General features: G+C 33.2%; 2 protein-coding genes across 2 annotated transcripts; one reads left to right on the plus strand and one right to left on the minus strand.

The window, feature by feature from the left end:
- Window positions 1–4,320: 4,320 nt before the first annotated feature.
- On the plus strand, window positions 4,321–13,928 carry LOC130237797 (ADP-ribosylation factor 4-like). The gene is made up of 6 exons (XM_056468822.1): window positions 4,321–4,702; window positions 4,981–5,061; window positions 5,954–6,063; window positions 9,541–9,612; window positions 11,579–11,704; window positions 12,430–13,928. Exons 1-6 carry the CDS (start codon window positions 4,636–4,638, stop codon window positions 12,514–12,516), a joined length of 543 nt encoding a protein of 180 aa, XP_056324797.1. The 5' UTR covers window positions 4,321–4,635; the 3' UTR covers window positions 12,517–13,928.
- A 724-nt stretch (window positions 13,929–14,652) lies between these two features.
- Window positions 14,653–24,812, minus strand: pde12 (phosphodiesterase 12). The gene is made up of 4 exons (XM_056468821.1): window positions 24,515–24,812; window positions 20,632–21,607; window positions 18,329–18,407; window positions 14,653–17,255 (listed from the first exon to the last, which is right to left on the minus strand). The coding sequence occupies exons 1-4, from the start codon at window positions 24,778–24,780 to the stop codon at window positions 16,804–16,806; spliced, it is 1,773 nt and encodes a 590-aa protein (XP_056324796.1). The 5' UTR covers window positions 24,781–24,812; the 3' UTR covers window positions 14,653–16,803.
- Between the last annotated feature and the right edge of the window lie 661 nt (window positions 24,813–25,473).

Here is a 25,473-nt window from a genome sequence, read left to right on the forward strand (position 1 = left end):
ATGCTCCTGCTTATTCTACAGCTGGTTATCAGGCCAACACGGTAAACTACACTTTGCTGTATATTATTTGTTTATTTTGATGTCCCTTTTGATTAGTATTTGTGTAAAACATTCGGTTTGTTTATTTTTTAGTTTTCACGGTGTTCAATAAAGAAAACGCATATGGACATCAGTATTTAGAAGCGTGGATTGTTTTAATAACCGCTAGCTACACGTGGTATACCTTGAAAACGGTTATCGTCTTATGCCTAGTAAAGGATAAATCATATTTTGGTATTTGTAATTTTTATAAAATTAACTTACAACATAATTTTATATACATAGAAAGCATTTTACATTTAATGAAACAGTAAATATGGTGAAAAAATGGTCACACTATAATAAAGTTTCATTAGTGAATGTATCACTAACAGTGAATGTATCACTAACATGAACTAATAATAATTAATGGGCGTCACGGTGGTGCAGTGGGTAGCACGATCACCTCAAAGCAAGAAGGTCACTAGTTCGAGCCTCAGCTGGGTCAGTTGGCATTTCTGTGTGGAGTTTGCATGTTCTCCCCATGTTGGCGTGGGTTTCCTCCGGGTGCTTCGGTTTCCCCCACAGTCCAAACACATGCGTTATAGGTGAATTGGATTAACTAAATTGGCCGTAGTGTATGAGTGTGTGCATGTGAGGGTGTATGGATATTTCCCAGTACTGGGTTGCAGCTGGAAGGGCATCCGCTGTGCGAAACATATGGTGGAATAGTTGGCGGTTCATTCCGCTGTGGCGAGCCCTGATGAATCACTGCACTGTTTAACATTTGCACATTTAAATTTGCACATATTCATTGCACTACATTGCACTGATTCAATTATTTGAACTGTACATACCCACTGCACATGGACATTTCTAATTATGTACACACCCACTGTACATATACAGTTGTAATTATGTTTATCTATCTGCACACTTCTGATTACTAATAGCAACCTCTACATATATTCATTTATTGTAAATCGCTGTTCATAGCTAATACAACCTGTATATAATGTTGATAGTACATCCATCTGTAAATATCACCATAGTTTTTCTATAACTGCACTTTATAACTTATACCTGTATCCTGCACTTGCTGCTATTGCACTGCTGGTTAGACCTAAACTGCAGTTCTTTGCCTTGTACTTGTACATGTGTAATGACAATAACGTTGAATCTAATCTAATCTAATTAAGGCACTAAGCTGAAGGAAAATGAATGAATGAATAATAATAATAGATCATATTTCATTATTTACAGTAATGCATTATTAAAATCCAAATGTGTGGTCGTGAACATTAATTAATGCACTGAGTTAACATGACTAACAATAAGCAACTGTATTTTCATATAATGTTAACGAAGCTAAATAAATACTGTAATAAATGTATTGTTCATCATATGTTCATGTTAGTAAATACATCACCTAATACAACCTTATTGTTACTATAACAAAATTGAGAAAAAAGCATTTATGTAAAAATTTGACAGCAATTACTGTGTCCTGAACCCTGGATAAATGATTGAATACTGATGAATGGGTCAAACCTTGTGATCTGAAGGGCAGTGGCTAAGTATAAAGTGGGATTAATTACTAATTTGGAGCTGCCCTGTCCCAACCACGTTTGTTCCATAATGACCATTTGCAAAAACACAATTTTACTACAATTACCACGAATAAACTAAGGTTTGTGTAGCAAACTGATTTATGAGGCATCTATGTTCAACAGCAAAAAATGTGTTTTATTTTTTAATAAAGTGTCTGTTTATTCATTCATTTTCTTTTTGGCTTAGTTCCTTTATTAATCCGGGGCCGCCACAGTGGAATGAACCGCCAACTTATCCAGCACGTTTTCCAGCAGCAGCCCATCTCTGGGAAACATCCACACACACTCATTCACACTCATACACTACAGACAATTTAGCCTACTCATTTCACCTGTACCACATGTCTTCGGACTGTGGGGAAAACCGGAGCACCCAGAGGAAACCCATGTGTACGCAGGGAGAACATGCAAACTTAACATAGAAACGCGAACTGAACCAGCGACCTTCTTGCTGTGAGGCGACAGCACTACCTACTGCGCCACTGCATCACAAGTGTGAGTTTATATTCAGAATATTAATCAAGCATATTCTTTATATTCACAATACACTTCATTGAATGTAAAGATAGACATCCCCTATAGCTGCAGGTTAACTATGTTTATATATAACTTTTGACTGTTAAAAGCTATAAGTTACTATTTAATTAGTTATAGTTATTAATAACTAATAAAGTTATTGTAACTATAATAACCTTAACTTTGTTTTATTTTGATTGTAATGCAATAATGTGCAGCTTTTGTAAAGCTGCTTTGAAATAATCTAAATAAATCTTTGCTATGTAAACCAAATATATACTAAATGTTTGAGGGTGCCTGCTGAAAGTCATGCTCAAAATGTATGATTGCGATAATTTTATGTTCATTAATCTTTTAGACTTTAGATTTTATACACATAAATATTCATGTAAAATATTCATTTAAATATTTACACAATTGAGTAAATATTTTTATGTTTGCAGTATTCAGGATCCTCGTCAGTTATGATGTGGCAACTATGTTTAACAGCAAAAAACATGACTTTTTATTAAAGTGTGTGTTTATATTCAGAATATTAATTCACTATATTCTATATATTCACAATACCCTCATTGAACATGTACATATAGACTTTGCCTATATACTATATAACTACAGGTTAACTATGTTTATATACATTTGAAGTCATAATTATTAGCCTCCCTGTTTATTTTTTCCCCAATTTCTGTTTTTATTTTTTGGGTTTTTCACCTTTAATTGAGATAGGACAGTGGAGATTACAGACAGGAAAGTATTTGGAGCAGAAAGAAAAGAAGGGTTGGCAAAGGACCTCGAGCCGGGAATCGAACTTGGGTCGCCGTGCGCCTATATGCTATTGGCACCTACCCCAATTTCTGTTTAACGGAGAGATGTTTTCGGCACATTTCTGAACATAATAGTTTTAATAACTCATTTTATTTTATCTTTGCCATGATGACAGTTAATAATATTTGACTAGATATTCTTCAAGACACTTCTATACAGCTTAAAGTGACATTTAAAGGCTTAACTAGGTTAACTAGGCAGGTTAGGGTAATTAGGCAAATTATTGTATAACGATGGTTTGTTCTGTAGACTATCGAAAAAAATTAGCTTAAAGGGGCTAATAATATTGACCTTAAAATGGATTTAAAAAATTAGCCGAAGTAAAACAAATAAGACTTTCTCCAGAAGAAAAAATATTATCAGACATGCTGTGAAAATTTCTTTGCTCTGCTTCACACCATTTGTGTATAATAACTGTGTATACTAACTTTTACTGTTAAAAGCTATTAGTTACTATTTAATAAGTTATAGTTATTAATAACTAATAAGTTATGGTAACTAATAACCTTAACTTTATTTAATTTTAATTATAATGCAATAACGTGCAGCTTTTGTAAAGCTGCTTTGAAATAATTATTGTGAAAATAGCTACACAAATAAAACTGAATTCGATATATTTATTATATTCATCATTGTTTATTTATTTATTGAAACATTTGCTATGTAAACCATTGTAACGCAAAATATATACTACATTTTCCAGGGTGTCTTGTGTAAATCATGCTCAAAATTATATGATAGCAATTATTTTGTGTTCATGAATATTTTAGGCTGAATGGATCACACATTTGAGTCAATATTTCTGCAGTCTTAACAGAGGTGAATAAATATTGTGAAAAATGTTCATTAATTGTTCATGTTAGTAAATACAGGAAATATTAACTAATACAATCTTATTGAGTGTTACCGAAAAAAAAGGTATGTATTTATGTAAACATTTCAATTTGAGCTGTCCTGTCCTTACCACGTTTTTTCCATATTGACTATCATTTGCATAACCACAATTTTACTACAAATACCACGATTAAACTAAGGTTTTTGTGGCAAACTAGCTATGATTTGTGTGGCACGTATGTTAAACGATAAAACATAGTACATTTTTAAATAAAATGTGTGTTTATATTTATAATACTCATTGTTTTATGTATTTATTTAAATATTTGCTATGTAAACCTTTGTAACGCAAAGTATGAACTAAATGTTTGAGGGTGTCTTCTGTAAATCATGCTCAAAATGTGTGATAGCGATTATTTTGTGTTCATGAATATTTTAGGCTAAAAGGATCACACACTTGAGTCAATATTTCTGCAGTGTTTGCAGTATTCGGGCTCGGGTATGATGTGGCACCGGTGACGTCATTTCGACCGCGTTGGAGCCGCTGAAGTCTGACGTGGTGAAGAAACAGTCGCGCTGAAAAACTACAGGACTAAACACACTTTCAGCAACGCAGCGAGAAGAAAGACGTACGGAAAACATAAGAAAGACTTTTGGGATTCTGCTGGTTTGTTTTGGAGTTCGAGCAGGTTGATTTTTGACCGCGGTTTAGTTGTGAAGCGCTGAATGCTAAAGCGCTAACTTCACTTAGCGGCTCTTCCTCATTACACTTCATTACACCTCGAATAAGTTTAACTTTGATACTGTTTCTTGGTTTTGAGCGGTTTTTAGCATGGGTTTGACTATTTCAAGCGTATTTTCTCGATTGTTCGGGAAGAAGCAGATGAGAATTCTCATGGGTAAGTTGGAAATTGCTTGTTTTTGTGAATTAGCTTTGATAAAAATCATAACAATGTATACACGAGTATAATTTTTCGTTAAAACTATGTTTATGCCGTTTCAGTATACTATGTCAGTAATAAATACTCTCAATTAAAGTCTTTCAAATGATATTGACTCAGTGAAGTTTATTTAAGGTGAATACTTAAAATTTTAAATGCAAACAACAATATTTTTTATTAAAATTGTATGCAAACTAAAGTTTCAAGGTGTTTGACTGATTTGTTTTCTTTTTTAGTTGGTCTGGATGCTGCTGGAAAAACCACAATCCTGTACAAACTGAAACTGGGAGAAATCGTGACAACAATTCCAACTATAGGTAGGTAATGTCAGATAATAGACATAAGACTAAACATAAAAGACACTAAAATCTACTATATCATCCTTTTATTTATATATATATATATATATATATATATATATATATATATATATATATACATACATACATGCATACATACACACATACACACATATATATATATATATATATATATATATATATATATATATATATATATATATATATATATATACATACATACATAGTACTCTAACTATAGCTTTGATAATGCATTATCGCAATTGATTATTAATTGTAATAAGTATATTTTAAATTATATTATTAAAAATAAATATATTTTTACAAAAGCATATTAATCAATGGCACGATGTGCATTTTTGATGGTTCCATAAAATAAAAAAATACAAAAGTTATATTATACATATAAAGCTTACTTAATGCAAAATATATAAAATAATAAGTGAACGTTGTAAATGTGATTATATTTGAAATTAAATAAATGGGTCTAAATCAAGTCTGAATATTTCTAATGGCATTTATTTACTTTTCATTCTTGAATATATATTTTTTTCTTGTTTATTTATTTTTATTAATCATTTATTTAGTTATTTTTAATTATTTTTTTTTATATTTTTGGACCTATTTTTGCACAGTCTATTGTATGTTAGAAAATAACGAAATGTTAACTTTATTATATGTATTATGTTAGAAATGTAGACTATATCTTATTGTTTTAATGCCTGAATTATATGCCAGGATAATACTTCAGAATCAAATTTTTAAATGAAGCAGTTGTGAAGATCTTTCCATTGTGTTGTTTTTTCACGATGTGTGCATTTACAGGTGATGCATGCATTAACAGTTTGAGTGAGATGAAAGTGATAACATGTGATTTTTTTTTTTTAAGGATTTAACGTCGAGACAGTCGAATACAAGAACATTTCCTTCACTGTGTGGGATGTGGGTGGTCAGGATAAGATCAGGCCTCTTTGGAGACATTACTTCCAGAACACACAGGTAAACAGATGCATCACGGCACGGCATAACCATACACACACACACACACACACACATTAAAGGTGGGAATACATGGTGCGATTTTAGCTGTTGTACTAAATCTTTTCTTATCAGAAGAAATAGTTTGGAAATAATTGATGCTCATATGTGAGACAAGCCAAGCAGCTTTCCAATTTTATACATAGTACAATAATAATTAATAATGCTAAATATTGATGAATAAATGAATGTACACAATAAAAAAAAAAGAATATGTAAAATAACTTTTGTGAAAAATAAGTACATTTTATCAATTGTATACATACAAGTTTGGAGAAAAATGTCAGAAGTTAGAACCTGAAATTCAAAGTAGGGTTGGGTCAATAGATGATGCCATCGTCCTTAGACGATGGCCGATAGACATCTAGAAGTTGAGCCGGCGATCTTCCGCCCCGCCCCCGTTGTTCAAAAACACACACTTAGACCCCATTTACACTAATACAACTTGGTTTTAATATAGCATTTTTGAACGAAAAGGATCAACGTTCACACTGGCGTTTCATCTAGCATTTCTGAAAAGAGCTCCATCCACGCTATACCACTGAAAACGCATATCATGTGACCACACACACGCACAGGCATGCGCTGCAGCATACGCTCACGTCTGAGTTTCAGGCAGTCAGCAGCTGATGCTCTGGACACAAAACCCCAGAGAGCAGTGCACGTCGGACAGTTTATCAAGAATGTACCGCTGGATCGCGTCTCACTATAGTTATTAAACGTGATATTTAATTAATCTCGTCTCTATCTAACGACTCTTCGGTCTTTTGAATCTATCAGGTAACGTGTCACAGCGTCAGTACACTGCTTCAATCTTTCGCTTTCATGCTTGTACTTAGTAATTTTAGTGAAAACCTCAGATACTGTTGGTTGGTCTCTGTTGGTTGTGCACCTTTTTCCAACCAAGTTTGTCGACGCCATTATAACAACACAGATCACTCTGCCTATTCATGCAAGAGTCCCGCAGAAAAGTGTTTGACAGGTGTTAATCTGTGTGTAACTTATCTTTATTTATGATTTGGTTATGAGTAAAATAAAGACCATGTGGATCAGGTAGTTGAAACAGTAGGCTACAAATAATTAATTTGTTATGAACTAATTAATTATTCATAAATAATTAATTCACTGCCTATGACAACGATGCCATCGTCGACGATTCACATTAGACATCGTATAATGGCAAATTTGACGACATCACCCAACCCTAATTCAAAGGTGGCAACGTTGATTAAATACAGTATAATTAGACATTCTTTACAATCTAATTAAATTTTATTATGTACAGGAACTTTGCAGAATCACAGTAGCATGGGTGTTTAAAAATAAATGATAAAATGTATTATTACATGCATGTGTCAGACAGTGGTGTTATTGTTACCTAAAATAAGATTATAAAAAATAGTTCATTGAATTAAAGCTAAAACCCTAATACTAGATAAAAAATACTTAATACAAATATAGATCAATATTATGTTGGCAAAAGTAAAAAAAAAATAAAGTTATGAATTTATTGGTATTTTGTACAATAATGAGAGTAATATTATGAATAAGACTAACTAGTAACTAAGTATTTGTGGTGGATAGACAGATAACTTATCTATCTCACTCTTACTTTGTCCCTTCTTTATCAGGGGTCGCCACAGCAGAATGACCCGCCCCTGTCAATCTGAACACACACACACACACACACACACACACACACACACACACACACACACACACACACACATTTTATGTGTTTTAGTAGATGTGTTATATGAGAGACTTGCTTTGTTTACCGAACAAGTGGCTCTAATTGGATTTGCATTCGTCAAACCTTAAAGAAAAGTTAAAAAGTTATTCTTTTTATTTAATGTTTTAGTTGCTCCAAAATCATTTCGCATAAATCTGCTGATTTTGTACAAAATTCTGCACAGAAATAGGAAAAAAATGTGCACAGATTCTGTCTGGCCCTGGTCATAAAGTGTGTGTGAACACACACATAAATACATGCATGCATAGATACATAGATAAATCTATGTGCGTATAGATGGAATTAAAAAATATATAATAGTAATTTTATATAATAAATGAGTGGCGTTTGCATCTTCTCCCCGTGTTGGTGTGGGTTTTCGTCCGGGTGCTCCGGTTTCCCCCACAAGTCCATGTGCTCTAGGTGAATTGGGTAAGCTAAATTGGCCGTAGTGTATGTGTGTGAATGAGTGTGTATGGATGTTTCCCAGTGATGGGGTGCAGCTGGAAGGGCATCCGCTCCGTAAAACATATGCTGGATAAGTTGGTGGTTCATTCCACTGTGGCGACCCCTGATTAATAAAGGACTAAGCCGAAAATGAATATATTTATATATATATATATATATATATATATATATATATATATAGATAGATAGATAGATATACTATAAAAAATTTTAATAAACTCATGACAACTTATGTTTTCATGTTACTTTAACTTAATTTAGGAAGTTAATCAGGTTTCAATGTGTCAGGTTAAAATTTTTGTACTTTCATTTTAACTTGATGTTTTAAGTCAGCTCAATTGATGCAAGTTAAAATGAGTTAAATTGGTTCAATCTAAAAATTTAAGGATTTAAGGTGAGCAACATATTTTTTGCAGTTTGTCCTTCCTCTGTCTGTACGTCTGAACTATTTTCACAGAAACTCACTTGTGAAGTGTTCATGCACATACAGTCTTCAGACATTCAAAGTTTGCAGTATGTACGGCCGCTTCAACACAGTCCAACACATTTTGCCAGGGTCGTCCTTATTGAGTTTGAGCGTCCAGCCTTGTGAGCTGCTAGAACAACAGTGTGGAGTTATAGTTTGGCTGGATGCCATTGATGATCTTTGTATGAGGATGTTAGTGTTACTATTGGGATTAAGTTCAACTGGCTGAGTTTGATTTGGAGGACAGAACAGTTTGTTTTTGGTTCCTGTTAATCTCTTTTTCTTATTCTTGCATTTTAGTGTTGTCACAATACTGGAATTCGATGCAAATCGGTACTGAAATTTTAACAAAAAGTCCATTTCCCCCTAACATTTGAGTGCGTTCTTAAACAGCGCTGATTTGCCATTGTGTTCACATGCTCAACAGAAATGACTGTGATTGGCCGTGAAGGTCATCAGTTCACCAAAGTCACCGCTATTTACTGAGTGTAACTACAGATACAGGAACACTGGAGTGGTTTAAAGCTGTGAAGATAAGTCGATTTATCAGCGGATGTCTTGTATGTCAGCTCAAAAACAGACCAGCTGATCTTTGCAGACTTTCTCCAGAAGAAAAAATATTATAGGAAATATTTTTTAAAAGAAAACAAAATTCACAGGAATGCTAATAATTTTGACTTCAACTGTATGTATTGATACGGGCCTAAATGAAAGCTCTTTAGCTTAACATGCAATAACTAAAGCACATTTTCACATTGAATTATTTCCTCAGGGTCTGATCTTTGTTGTGGACAGTAATGATCGTGAACGAGCGCAGGAAGCAGCAGAAGAGCTTCAGAAGATGGTAAGGAAACAGAAAAACCCTTCATTAAAAAATAACCTACAGTTTTTGCATTTAACCCTCCTGTGGTCTTTTAATTCTGTATACACCGTTCGCCCTTTGAGAAAAAAAATGAGCTGCCTTTTCTAAAATAAAGCAGCTCAATTTAATTTCGATCCTCTATTTTGCATGAAGAAACAATCTCATCTTCATCACAGACTCTGTGAATGTCCAGGTTTTCCCTCATCAGTGTGGAGTTTTTCATCAATGTTTAATCAGTGGACAACACTCGTATTTGACTCAAGTAAAGGGTATAGTTTCTAATGCTGGATGTACCTGCATACATGTAAAATGTTTTAGCAAGATGGTATTCAGTAGTTTTTGTTGTGTAAAAATGGTTTTATAGCTTTGACCTGAAGAACAACCATTGGACCCTAAAGCCTTCATGAAAGTATGAAATTATTATTATTATTATTATTATTATTATTATTAATTACTTGGTATTTAACAAGACCATACATAGTAGTATAATACAGAATAAGAAAAATGATAGATTGTCTTTAGTATTATTATTTTACCACTATCCCCTCATAATGAAATGAAATTCATTAATTAAAATCAAACATATCCTCCGAAAAAGAGAAAACAAATCACAATAAATAAAAAACTAAGCTAGTTAACAACAAAAGAAGTAAATAAGAGTAAAAACAGACTGTTAAATAGATGAAAAGATCCCTCTACGATAGTGGTGTAACAGATCACTAGTCTCACAGTTCGGATCACATTGTTTTGTTTTTTTTTTGTCACGGATCGGACCATTTTTCGGATCAGCCAAAAAGAGGAGACAACATATGTCATTTGCTTTCCATTTATAACAAAAACAGTACTGCAAGAAACTTTTGGCTTCATGAAATAAAATGAAGAAATATTAAGCTGAATAAAAATAAATGGTAAAATGTTCAGCACTGTGAAAAATTCACGGTTACTACTGTTGTTGCTGATAACGCTACATGTAGAAATCTAACAGTATAATTTGTACAACCCATATTTATTTTTAGTCTCATTTTTGATAAATGCTTTAGTTATTCACTCATAAAACTTCATGTTTTATTGTTAGAGGGATTTTTGAAGAATTCAGTGGCTGGTTGCCATAATGTAAATAATGTAATTGCTGCCCACAACTTTCATTTTTGAGCACATGATGGGGCTTTTATCTAAACTATGAAGTGTTCTCCTGGTACTTCTGTGTTATTTGACTGTTTGTAACATCATAGGTAACTCAAAAGACTAAGACTGAATCTCTTTCTTGGTTTTTGCATTTTTCAAACACAGTTTGGCAGCTGTTTGAAGGATTAAGAAACATGCAAATCACCATCATTTATAATGTGTTGCGTGGGTGTTGAGATCCCGATCTTATAATGATTAATCGTGCAGCTTACACTGAATGCATTAATGCAGGCTAAACAACTATAGACCAAAAACACGTTTAATAACCTTAGAAACCCACCACAGCTTCTTCCATCATCATTATATTTGACAGGAAAGCCTAAATGCATTCATACATGTGATTTGAATGACGCGAGAGGCGATCTCTCTGCAATCATTACAAATTTAGGATTAATCTACAAGTAAAAAAAGTACTAATCCGCAGGTCATGTGTGTTCTAAACCGTGGGTTGTGATTCGTACGAATCACGGATCAACCTCCTACTCTGAGTCAACATCACCTCTTTCCAGTAGCTTACTGTGTATTGGAGCTAATATCAACAGAACAGGATTAGCCTTCGATATAGTCTTGTTAAAAGATTTGAGAGATCCTGCAAGTGAATGATTGATTTTTTCGAATGTTGGGGTGATGTTTTTTCTGCTGTTAAAATGGTGCCGTTTCATTTTTGATTCTTAAGTCAACAGAAGGGATAAAGCAGTACAGAACTGTTCATTAATTGTGCACAGTTGACAAATGTCACATTTATTTTATTTCTGTTCAACAGCTTCAGGAAGATGAACTTAGAGACGCTGTTTTGCTGATTTTTGCAAATAAACAAGATTTACCAAATGCGATGCCCATCAGCGAGATGACAGACAAACTGGGCCTGCAGAATCTCAGGAGCAGAACTGTAAGTGATTAAATATTTTATGTGCAATCTTATTAAAATAGTTTGGGCTGATTAGAAGCGCTGTTCAACCTTCGCAATGCATTCAATATGTTTGACGACTTTTGGGCCTGTGTATGTATGTGGGCGTCAAAAAAGATTATTTTTTTTATATTTATTGATATATTTATTTGATATTAGTGTCAAACCACTTTTGGAAATAAATTTAGACTTTTATTCTAAATCTCACACACTTCTGCATCATACTATCCGTGTTGTTTCTCATTTTTGTAATAGTAAAAGAGTAGTAATTCAGTTATGCATTGGTTAAAAAAAAGGTAACTTTTAAAGCATTGAAGGTTTTTTATCAATGCATAAATGGGTAGATCTAATAAATCAGGTCTGAATTATCTAAAACTGAAAACAATTATTATTTTTTTATTTAAGAATTGATTAAAACTAAAAATGAAAAAAGGAAAAAATAAAAATAAAACAATGCAAACTTTTAATAAAAATAATTAATATAATAATAATCACTATAAATGCAATAAAGCTTTTTTAAACTATGTTTTTTATTTTAATTATGTATTTGTTATTTTTATATTTATAGAAATATTTATTAAAGAAAATTATTATCATTAATATATATATATATTTTTTAATTATTATATTTTTTTCCTGCAATATAATTACTCATTTATACACACACTCCATGCATTAATATTGTAACTTTCTTGTCTTTGAAATAGTGGTACGTCCAGGCGGCCTGTGCGACTCAAGGGACGGGTTTATACGAGGGATTAGACTGGCTTTCCGAGCAGCTCTCCAAACGCTAAACTGCACTTCCTGTTCAAACAGGAAGTGTGTGTTTGTGTGTGCTGTTCCAAAGGACTTGATGAGCGACGCTGTTTCAGTTGTTACCAAAAATCCGCCTGCTGATGTCAATCTTTTGGCAGAGCATTTTAGTTTCTTCTTCTGATTCGTTGCACCTTTTTTGACCTCGACTGACATTTCTTTAGATTTATTCCACTTGATGTAGCCATATACAGTCAAGCCCGAAAATATTCATACCCCTGGCATATTATGATGTTTAAGTTGTTTTTATGGTGCGGCATGTTTGCTCAGTGCTTAGCGCTGTCGCCTCACAGCAAGAAGGTGGCTAGTTTATGTCCCGGCTGGGCCAGTTTTCTGTGTGAAGTTTGCATGTTCTCCCCGTGTTGGCGTGGGTTTCCTCTGGGTGCTCCGGTTTCCCCCTACAGTCCAATCACATGCGCTATAGGGGAATTGAATAACCAAAATTGGCTGTAGTGTATGTGTGTGAATGAGTATGCATGGATGTTTCCCAGTACTGGGTTGCAACTGGAATTGCATCCTCTGCGTAAAACATATGTTGGAATAGTTGGCGATTCATTCCACTGAGTTGCTTTTTTTTTTCAACCAGCAAGTTATTTACATTTGAACTAGGGATGCTCCGATCAAGATTTTTACAGCCGATACTGAGTACCGATTTCTTGTCATGGTGATCAGCTGATACCAAGTACCGATTCTGACGCTTCAAGCTTTAAATAACTTTGCCATTGCATAAAGCACATTTTCTTTCTAATAGGCCTACTTTCATTTTAGCACACATTATCGTGCCAATTTCTGCTGTTATAGAGGTTGTGTTTTCAGATTTTAGCACGTCAGTGTTTATGTTCATTTCATCATGTTCACCAGGACTGTGGAGGTGTGTTTGGCTGGATTGGTTTACAGTTCCCTTTCCAGACGAGTCGTTACGCCGCGGGTTCCCAGAGCCATCGTATTTGAATTTACTAAGCTTCGATGCCATATTTGGAAATTTTGATGTCGTCGTTAAAGCTTGGCCATTATCTCGTCCTTATTCGATCATCAGCATATATTTAATTGAAATTAATCATGAAATAATTTGGTTACTGCAGGAGCTCACAAAAATTCGACTTACGCCTTGCTTTGCTCAGGAGCGCCCCCAATATGCCTACTTAAGTGGCGATTTTTGCTTAACTAAGAGAATAAATGAGGGATGTTGCATTTGATTGTTTCTTATGACCATTGAGGGTGGACATGTCATGGTCAGAGGCAAGAAATGGGTCTACAAACTACTGTTTATTGTAATAAGTATATTACAAGTTAGAAAAAAAATATATATGTATATGTTTTTTATTTCCCTAATATTTCCAGCCAGGTTTTAGTGAACTTGCAAACACAGAACATATATATACATCTATTTCTTATATATATATATATATATATATATATATATATATATATATATTTATATATGAACAGCTATAATATATGATTTCTTGGGTATTTGATCTGATTTGCGGGCGTCGTGGAGCCATTATGAATATGTGAGAGACTGGCGGAGCTTCTGGGAGAGGTCAAAGATTGGACCATAGATGAAGATGATTGCTCCTCTCTTGTCACAGCGTCTCAAAACACTGGAAATACAATGGTTGCAACAAAGAGATCCTCACTTGCATGAGTCGCACCAATAAACTGTACAAACAGGGTTCGCACTGCATCTGTATGTATTTTAGCTACTATGGCTCTCGCGCAGATATTGCTCACACCCCACGCATCATTTATCTCCTTGCATGTCATAGCTGCTGATGTATAATATACAGGAGCGCACATGCGTCTCCTCTGCTTGTAAACTTATAAATAAACACTTGTGATCGGTTTATGAGATCAGCCAGATCAGTGAGTACCGATCGAGTTATTAAATGTGATTATCGGCCGATAGCGATCTCCCGCCGATCAATCGGAGCATCCCTAATTTGAACAGAAACTTAAGTCAGAATTTGCAAGGGGATTAAATAATTTCAGGCTTGACTGTGTATAAATACAGATCTGACTATAGTATGACAAAATACTAGATAGTAAAGAGCTTTTACATGACCTTTGGGCTTTTCATTACAGTACACAGTGAAAATAATGAAAACGTTGGTGTATTTATACTTCAAACTTGATTTATTCCATTAATTTCATTCCAAACCATCATGCCTTGAATCCAGGCAAATGAAGTTGCATTTAATAAAACATTGAGCTTATATTTGCACAGAGATTAAAATGCATTCGTTTTAATGGTTCTAACATGCACAAGATTATATTTTGAACTGGTCTGATGTTGTAAATAAGCAAGTCTTTTTATGTAAGTCATCACTGTTGCCTTAAACATGCTGCGCTTTACTCGCCTGATTCATATCAGCTTTTAGATTGAAAACAAACCAGATCAGATGTTTTAAGATATTTTTATTCCCAGCTTTTGAAGGTGCCAGGAATAATCTTAGCTGTTTCCCTTTTTAAATTGTATAAAAATATTATGAATAAACGTGTGAAACGAATGTCTGAAATGCATCACTTTTATGATTTGATAAATGTGTTTAATGGTCAAAAAAACACATCTACAGTGCTCAGGATGCATGAGTTCATCCTTCACAGATATCTCTTTTAAATTCATATTTACTATAGGATGCTTTACAATAATATATTTGCATATACATTAAATTAGTCAGTGCCAAAGACAAAGCTGGAACTAATCTAATTAAAAAACCTGAAGATCACAGTCCAAAAATTAGTACACAAGGCTGCACGATATTGAAATAAAAACTGACCTTGCAATATTATATTTTTCTGCGATACATATTGCGATATTGAGTATACTTTCACCAGATGAAATGAACGGCTCTATTTGGAAATGATTCATACTTTTAGATTGATCGGCATGATTTTGTAGTTTAATGCATGTGCATGAATGAAAATAAACCAACTCGGTAGCATGTACAAATACAGTGGCAGATGCAAATGAAAAGTTAAAAGCTTTATAATTTCTTGCCTGAATGTTTTAAACTGGCTTGAAATGCTCACAGACCTTAAAAACAAATGCACATGATAAACATGTTGGTTAACTATAGTGAAATTTTGCAGTGAATCCACAAATCACGTATGATTTCAACTGTGGAAAATCCCAACTCAACATTGCAGATCCTGCGACGTGACTATTGCGGACGGGCACACTGCGATATCGATGCTGAAACGATATATTGTACAGCCCTAGTACACACAAATTAATATGTTGGGGCATGAAAAATCAAGAAAAACATAAAAAATATATATCAAATTTAGTTTAAATTTTGCAGGTTATATATATTTTTGCAATAACTTGTTTGAATTTAAATTCCTAAAGATGTTAGATGGCCAAACTCTGATTTTAATAGATATAACTGTTTAATAAAACTGTTTTGTTTTGAATGCACTAGAATTATTGGCTACATCTACTGAAAAATGAATAAAAATATTAATTTTGTCAAAGGTGAGACCATTTGATGTCCTAAGTATAAATATACAGAAGTGATTTTATATATAGGGTTCATTTACAAAGGTTTTAAAATACTTCTGAAATGGAGTTTATTTCCTTTAGTATTCAATGTAAAACATGATTTACAACTTCCAGTTTTGGTCATTTCCATAAATCATGTTTTTTTTTTTTTTTGCAATTTAACTTCTTCATGCTCAACATAAAAATGTGAAACCGGAAAATGATTAAAGAGTTATTATTTCTATTTCAAACATACTCATCCATATCCAGGACAGAATAAGTCTTGCTTCATTTTGACAAACATTGTTTACACAGAAAAAACCTGAAATGTTATTTCACCCATATTTCAACATGTTCACAAAAGCAAGTTGAAAATTTAAACTAGACTCAATTTAAAATGCTTTCTATGTATGAATGTATATACATTCAAATAATATGTATTTTTATGGCTCTAAATATGTGTAATTTTAGTGAGTGTGTTTTTGTAAACTGGTATATCAAATGGGACGCAATGTAATGTGGTGGAAGAACTATTTAAGCGGTGTTCGTTTTATGCTTTTATTGTTTTGATTCTTGTCTTTTACCTTTATACTTTTATTAAAAGTGGAAAGAAAAACTTAATTTTAGCAAATTTTATAACTTATTGTAAATTCAGCTTTTAATATGTGCAGTAGTTGCATTTGTTAAATTGTGTGATGTAAAATAAATATTGCATTGCACAAGCGAGAAGGAATTAACATGACACATACAAATGCAATGAAAATCTGATTATTTAATATTGTGGTTAATCGCTGTCAGTCATCCACTTGAGGTCACACACCAGTGCGATGTGATCGGATGGGTGCGAGACGCTCGGCAGCGCCACACAGTTGCTCACCTCCTCCAGACCGGGCAGAGGAATGACCTGCTCCACCTGCAGCGTCCGCGGCTCCACAAAAATATAATCCAGACACCCCTGAAATCCTCCCACGAAGTTGGTGAAGTCCGGGACTCCACATGCGCTGGACAGCAGGAACGGGTTGGTCAGTCCTAGCCGGATCTGCTCTTCTGGACCCCCGGAGCCCCAGTCCTCATGATCCTCCGGGACGCAGCCCTGACTAAGTAGCTGGAAGAGGCCGGAGGACGGAGTGCTGTTAAAATCACCTGAAAATATGAGTCTGGCACCGGGATGCTTTGTCACCACCTGCTTCATGTGTTCCAGAGCCACTGCTATCTGGACCAGACGAACGTTTCCTCCTGATCACATCAGAGAATGTATGTTGTTGTTATTTTTTATATATATATATATATATATATATATATATATATATATATTATATATATATATATATATATATATATATATATATATATATATATATATATATATATATATATATAAATATATAAATAAATTAGCAGTTTTTCATATTGTGTGATAGTTGTTTTTATTTGTTACTTCCCCCCGTTTATTTGTGCGTTTGAATTGCATTATGGGACCTTGATCGTTCCTTAAAGAAGTGGCTTTCAACTAAGGGCATTTTGAGACATTGAGTACATTTACATGGACAACAATAATCTGATTTTAATACGATTAAGACAATAGTCTGATTAAGAGTCTGCCACGTAAACAGTGATTTTTTTGATTACCTTAATCCAACTAGTCTTAATCGAACATGACAGAAATGGATTTAAGATGTGTGGTATATCCCACAATGCAATTCATAACCATAAATAAACAGAAAAAACTTGTGAATCATAAAATACAGAATTAACAGATATTTATTTTTTCAGTGTAGCGAATTATTAAATAAATATTATTAAATAATTAAATGTATGCATTTACAGTGCAAGACTACATTATTCTTATTATAAATTACTATCCTACCATGTTGGTTTTTATTCTAGAGAAAGACTTATTTAGTTTTGTTTCGCTGGATTAAAAGCAGTTTTTATTTATTTTTAATAAATAATTTAAGCTCAATATTATTACCCCCATTTAAGAAATATATATATATATATATATATATATATATATATATATATATATATATATATATATATATATATTTATTTATTTTATTATTTTTTTTTTTTGTCTAAAGAAACAAACCACTGTTACGCAATAACTTGCCTGATTACCCTAACTAGTCTAATTAGTTAAGCCTTTAAATGTTACTCTAAACTGAATACTAGTATCTTGCAGAATAACTAGTAAAATATTTTGTACCGTCATCATGGCAAAGACAAAAGAAATTAGTTGATTTAACTATATATGACTATTTTTTGCCTTTAACTGTAGAATACTCTTTTATTCAAAGAGCAGGTACCTTCAGGGCGCCAGTACAGGTGTGTGTTTCCTACACATAATATCCTCGACGGGTCACACAACGACTGTAAGATGGTTACCTGAGGAATTAAGGAAGTTTTTGTTAGTTTTGCATAGAGAAAGCATTGCTTAAATAAATTACTTTTGACAAAGAGCCTTTTGAGACAATAATAGACAATGCAAGTGTAAAAATAGACCATTTCAATAGGTCAATATCGTTGGTCCATGAACAGTGCTTGTCTTTAAACTATTTCAGAACTGTAACAAGAGGTGATTTAGTCATAACAAATGTTAACGAAGCGCTCATCATTTTTAAAATCAATATGTGGAGGCTTTTGGATTTTCAGAAGCTTCGGAAATTAAAATTACATTAAGACTATTGTTATTCTCTTAAAATGGTCTATACATCAAAAACCAAAATAAACTAAAAACATGACATTTATTTAATTCGATAAAAAAGGTATTTAAAATATGACAATGTTAAACATTTAATGGGAAACTTCCTTGAAAACAAAAATAAGCAGTAATTACAAATGATTGTCATTTTAGAAAATAGAGCAAAAATATTAAATAGAAGAAATAAATAAAAACTGCATTAATATATTACAGTAAATGACAAAATATATATATATATATAAATAAAAACTGCATTAATATATTACAGTAAATGACAAAATATATATATATATAAATAAAAACTGCATTAATATATTACAGTAAATGACAAAATATATTTATATAAATAAAAACTGCATTAATATATTACAGTAAATGACAAAATATATATATATATAAATAAAAACTGCATTAATGTATTACAGTAAATGACAAAATATATATATATAAATAAAAACTGCATTAATATATTACAGTAAATGACAAAATATATATATATATAAATAAAAAATGCATTAATATATTACAGTAAATGACAATATATATATATATATATATATATATATATATATATATATATATATATATATATATATAAATTATATCCATATTAAGGCTGCACAATATTTTGTTTCTCTGTGATATATATTGCGATATAAATGCAATGTCACCAGATGGCTTGAATAGCTCTATTTGGAAATAAATCATCAATTTACAGTGATTGAGGTGATTCTTGTAAGGATGTGAATCGTGTATACAAAATAATAAACAAAATACAAGCAAATATTATTATAACAGAGCAATGAAAAAGTTAAATAAACTTTATGGTTTTTCTATAGGGTCAAACAGTATCCAGGTACAGAAATCGAATAATGCAATGTAAAACAACACTGTATAGTCATCATTGTAATAATTCAGTAAAATTATTCTTCACTAAAGTTCCTTTTTTTGTGCCCGAATGCTTTAAACTCTCTTGAAATGCCTTTACAACTCATGCAAATGATAAAGATTCACTCTGTTTTGGTTATACTTTGCAAAATCTCATGTATTCTCAACTCAACATTGATGTGACAATTGTAGACACACACGTTGATTTATCGATGCTGAAACCATATATTGTGCTGCCCTAATACATATATTTTTACACCTGGAAAACAGCTGAGCTACTGAAAACTCAACTTTGCCATCTCATGCATTAATTACACACACACATATACATATATATATATATATATATATATATATATATATATATATATATATATATATATATATATTCTTTAAAGGGAACATTTTAAATCCTAATTATTTGAAAATATTGACCAGTGATATCTTAAAAAAAAGATAAAACAGGTAAATGATAATAATATTTAGCTTAACTGTCTTGAATTCAGTGCAAACATCCATTGTTTGTTTATGTTAGTAAATGCATTAACATTAATACAACCTTATTGTAAAGTGTTACCTAAAATACTAATGACTGTGATGTAATGTATAAAATATGTATATAGATATGTTTTGTTATTCTCAAGCTTATACAAATCAGTGGCTCAGTGGTTAGCACTGTGGCCTCACAGCAAGCTGGTTCAAGTCCCGGCTGGGCCAGTTGGCATTTGTGTTTGCATGTTCTCCCTGTGTTGGCGTGGGTTTCCTCCGGGTGCTCCGGTTTCCCCCACAGTCCAAACACATGTGCTATTGTGAATTTGGTAAACTAAGTTGGTTGCAGTGTATTTGTGTGTGAATGAGTGTGTATGCGTGTTTCCTAGTACTGGGTTGCAGCTGGAAAGGCATCCGCTGCAAAAAAACATACGCTGTAATAATTGACGGTTCATTCCGCTGTAGGGACCCCTGATAAATAAGGGATTAAGCCGAAGGAAAAAGAATGAATGAAAGCTAAAAAATAAATACCTGCAAAGTCGTCGACCTCTTTTCAATTTTCTCCTTCAAGCTTTGACTGCAGGACACTTTTTCCCACAGTTCCTGATGTATAGGATCCGTGGTCAAAGCCTCGCTCAACATAACATCATACTGCTCCACCAGCTTCAGCTTAGACCTCCTAAAATACGTGGCCAGCCCTTCATGCTGCTTCTCCTTAATCCTAAAAACCCCATCCAACCCAAAGGCATCCAAAGCAGGACATAAAACATCTAAAAACACACTTTTATCCACCTCTTGTAGGCAAATGATGTCAGCGTTATACCCCGAAAGCTCCTTCTTGATCAGATTCTGTCTGTAGTCCATTTGTAGAGCATAGGGCGCACAATAAGGGTACAAGACAGTTTTAGAAAGATCCGTTTGAGCGTAAACGTCCGCTAGGATGTTATAAGACACAACCCTCAATGAACCCTCATCAGTGAGCTTCTGTGTGTAAATATGCCTGTTATCAAATGTGCACATCCCCGGACCGGCTTCTACAGCGCTGGAAGACACCAGTTTTTTGGGTTCGCCAAATTTAGAGCCGTCCCCCGGCGTGCATTTCAACATCAGCCTTAATCCAATGTCTAAATTCGACGGTGTAAACACACGCTCTGATCCAGCTTCTGTCCAGCATTCTGCATCTCCTGTTATATATGCATCAGCCGAGCTTTCTTTATACCATCTGAACTCGCAGTCCTTCAGATCTCCAAACTCCATCTCTAATTTCGGACACATGGGAAATCCGGCCATTAGTGAAGACGGCAGCTCCGACTGAGTAAATGTCGGAGGATTTCTTTCCACTTTATATTTTAAATCGCCCACTTGCAGCACTGCTCCATCCTGCCAGGCGTCCGAATTGAGAGTTTCTGGTGAAACTGGTTGTCCGTTTACACTTAGACTGGTTTCTGGTTTTTCTGCTTCTTGACTCTCGGGTTTTTCTTTGCTTGGTTTGTGCTTTTTGGATTTGCTGTGGGATTTAATCAGTGTAATTAGTATCTTCTAATTATCTATGGCCTTAAATATCTGCTAAACAAAAGAAGATATTTTGAAGAATGTTGGCACCCATTGACTTTCATAGTAGAAAAAAATACTATGGAGTTCAATTTGTGCCAGAAATCTTTAAAATATCTTCTTTTGTGTTTATATAAGGTTTATAACCCAATGAGGTAATTTTCATTTGTGTGAACTATCCCTTTAATAATACTGTGATGGCTTTTTTCAAAATACTATTTATTGTTTGCTTAAATTCACGTAAATATCCAAGTAAAATCATGTAAAATGTCTCTTTTTATTATAATAACCATTGGATTTGCAAAATTGCTGGATTTGCTTTGGGATTTAATCAATGCATTTATGAAGGGTATAGAGATACTTAATTAAATCAATTATCCATGGAAAAATATATATATACAATAAGGAATAGTTCACCCAAAACTGAAATTCTGTCATCATTTGCTCATCCTTCAAAACTTTTACGAGTTTCTTTCTTCTGCTGAACACAAAAGACGATATTTTGAAGATTGCTGGCACTAATTGAACTCCATAGTAATTTTTTTGTTACTATGGAAGTCAATGGGTGCCAGCATTCTTCAAAATATATTCTTTTGTGTTCAGCAGAAGAAAGAAACTCAAAGGTTTATAACCCAATGAGGTAATTTTCATGTGTGTGTGAACAATCGCTTTAATAATATTGTAAATATGAAAGAAATAACTGACAACAGGTTATTGAATTATTCTTTTTTTAATCAGTACCTCCAAGATTTTGCAGGGACATTTTCAAAATATCTGCTAATGACTCATTTTGTGATGGCTTTTTTCCTAAATATTATTGATTTATTACTTGCTTAAATTGTTGTGTTTTGCTGTGACAACACAGATTTATTCAGTGTAATTAGTTATGAAATGTAGTTGCTTTAATTATCCACAAAAGAACATGTAAAATAAGAGATTTAAAGGCATAGTTCACACAAATCTGTAAATTCTGTCATTATTTACTCATCCTTTATGTGTTCAAAACTTTTAGGAGTTTCCTTCTGCTGAACACAAAAGAAGATATTTTAAAGATCGCTGGCACAAATTGAATTCGGTAGTATTTGTTTTCCCTACAATGCAAGTCAATGGGTGCCAACAGAAACTCATAAATGTTTATAACCTTCCAACATATATAAAACAATTTTCTCATTCAATATAATGTCAGACTCTTCATCTTTGTCTAAAATAAAACTAGACTGGCAATCAGATGTCAATCATGTTTTTTCAGACGATGAATGGTCAAAAGTTCTTCGTCGTGTACATACTACTTCCATCTGTGCTCGCCATTCACTGATACAGTTTAAACTATTACATAGAATTTATTGGACAAAAGTTAAACTATCTAAAATAAACCCAGAAATTGATCCCATTTGTGACAGATGCCAACAAGCTCCAGCTACCCTCTACCATACCTTCTGGCTTTGTCCAGAGTTAATCTCTTTTTGGACATCAATCTTTAAATCAAGATCTGATATTTTTCTTCTAAAAATTGAACTGTGTCCTTTAGTGGCACTGTTTGGACTCAATCCTACAAATGTATTGCTATCATCTTTGCAGTCAAATGTATTAGCCTTTTGCTTAATAATTGCTAAAAGAATTATCCTATTGAACTGGATAAATGTTTATAACCTAATTATCATTTTTTTGTGTGAACCATCCCTTTAATAATATTGTAGATTAAAGAATTGACAACATGTCATTTTTATAAATAAGCCTTCAAGATTTTTCAAGGGCATTTTTTAATTATTTCTGCTAATAACAAATTTCAAAATATTTTTTATTTATTATTAGCTTAAATTGTATGGAGGACAAAACCTGCAAAAACAATAAATAAATACGCAAATATATAAATAAATGAGAAATAAATCCTTGAATTCCTGCATAAATAAAACAATAAATAAATAAATATGCAAATAAATAAATGTATATATAAAATCCACAAATTCCTGCATAAAAATATAAATAATTAATAGTGTGGGCAGGTAATTAATTAAATAAATTACACAAATGTTGGGGGGAAAAGAAAATGCTAAACTGAAAGTTTATTTCTGCCCCCCCTTTCAAATGTTTATTCATTATTGAACGGAGTAGCTATTTAATTTTTCTCAGGTCAGTATGCTAATGAGAGGCTGTCAATCATCAGCAGTCAGTCTTTATGCCATCATAGGCAGATCATTAGAAACATTTTGCATTCAATGTTTTCGACTGGCTTCTGATGATTGACTTCCATAGTATTTGTTTTTGCTCCTATGGACGTCAATGTTTACAGGTTGTCAGCTTTCTTTAAAAGATATTCCTTTGTGGTTAACAGAAGAAAGAAACTCTTAAAGCTTTGAAACCAACTGATGGTGAGTAAATAGTGAGCAAAATGTACATTTTTGGGTGAACTAACCTTTTATATGAATGAATACCATACTGCATAATACAATACTGTCTACTGAAGTTTTAAATACAGTCAAAACGGTGTAATTAGTAATAAATTGAGTAGAGGTAAAGTTGGTTACATCCTACATTAGGATTTATTTTAATATTGTTCACAGTCTATTAAATAGTGTTTATGTTGTTTTGAAGTCATACTTACACGTGATTTCAGACCCAATATTCAAAGTACCATGGTAAACAATATAGGGAGCATATCACAAGTTGTCACTGAATGAATGAGTGAATATAAAACCAGCTTTATCTCAATATAATCAATGTTGTTTTGCTATTTGTACGCGTTGTTTAGAGAAATGCACTTAATGGTTTGCAAATTTTAATTCTGATCTGAGAAATGTACTAAAGAGACTGAGAAAAACAAAATGCAATTGTAATGATGTAATTAATAGCTTGTTTATCTCACCCAGCAGTGGATTTGAGGCTGTTGTTGGCTATTCTGTCCAGCAGTTTTCCCAGAGGCTCAGTTTTGTCCCTCAGCATGTGTTTATTACTGCCGTTCAGACTGAATGATATGGTCAGTTTGGAGTCGGACTCCACACACCGCACTACACATCTCTCCATACTCATCTTAAAACCCGCCGTAAACAGATTTCTTCGGATTGGGATTAAAGACGGAGGAATAAAGCGAAAAAAGAAAGATCTAGTTGAGAATGACAGCCGGCTCCACATGAGGAACTCTTGAATGAGAAACTACCAGCGGCTTCCGCGATCGAGAAACGGTCCTGTTATTAGGAACATTAGATTCGACATTTGTATTACAGTGACTTGGGTTTAAGATTAAATCGCGGATCTTGTTTTGTCCTTTAGTTTTATCAGCATTAAATCCATTTATTCGTCTGTAAAATTAGTAGGACGCGATTTATCGTTGAAAAGATTTGCAGCGAAAACTTCGATCTCAATATGTATATACTGTGCGATTCAGAGAACTAGATTCGACATATGTAGGAGTTATGATTTTAATAAACAGTTAATTATATTAGAATTTTACTACACAAACAGCAATCGTATATTTTAAACCAGAGGTTTGTAGACTGGGGAAATTTAGATAGATAGATAGATAGATAGATAGATAGATAGATAGATAGATAGATGGATGGATGGATGGATGGATGGATGGATGGACGGATGGACGGACGGACGGACGGACGGACGGACGGACGGACGGATGGACGGACAGACAGGTAGATGGATGGATGGATGGATGGATGGATGGATGGATAGATAGATGGGTGGATGGACAGATAGGTAGATAGACGGACAGACAGATGGATGGATAGATTCATAGATAGATAGATAGATAGATAGATAGATAGATAGATGGACAGACGGATAGATAGATAGATGGATGGATGGATGGATGGA

This window comes from Danio aesculapii, chromosome 11 (genome assembly GCF_903798145.1).
Source record: "Danio aesculapii chromosome 11, fDanAes4.1, whole genome shotgun sequence".
Classification (NCBI taxonomy): Eukaryota; Metazoa; Chordata; class Actinopteri; order Cypriniformes; family Danionidae; genus Danio; species Danio aesculapii.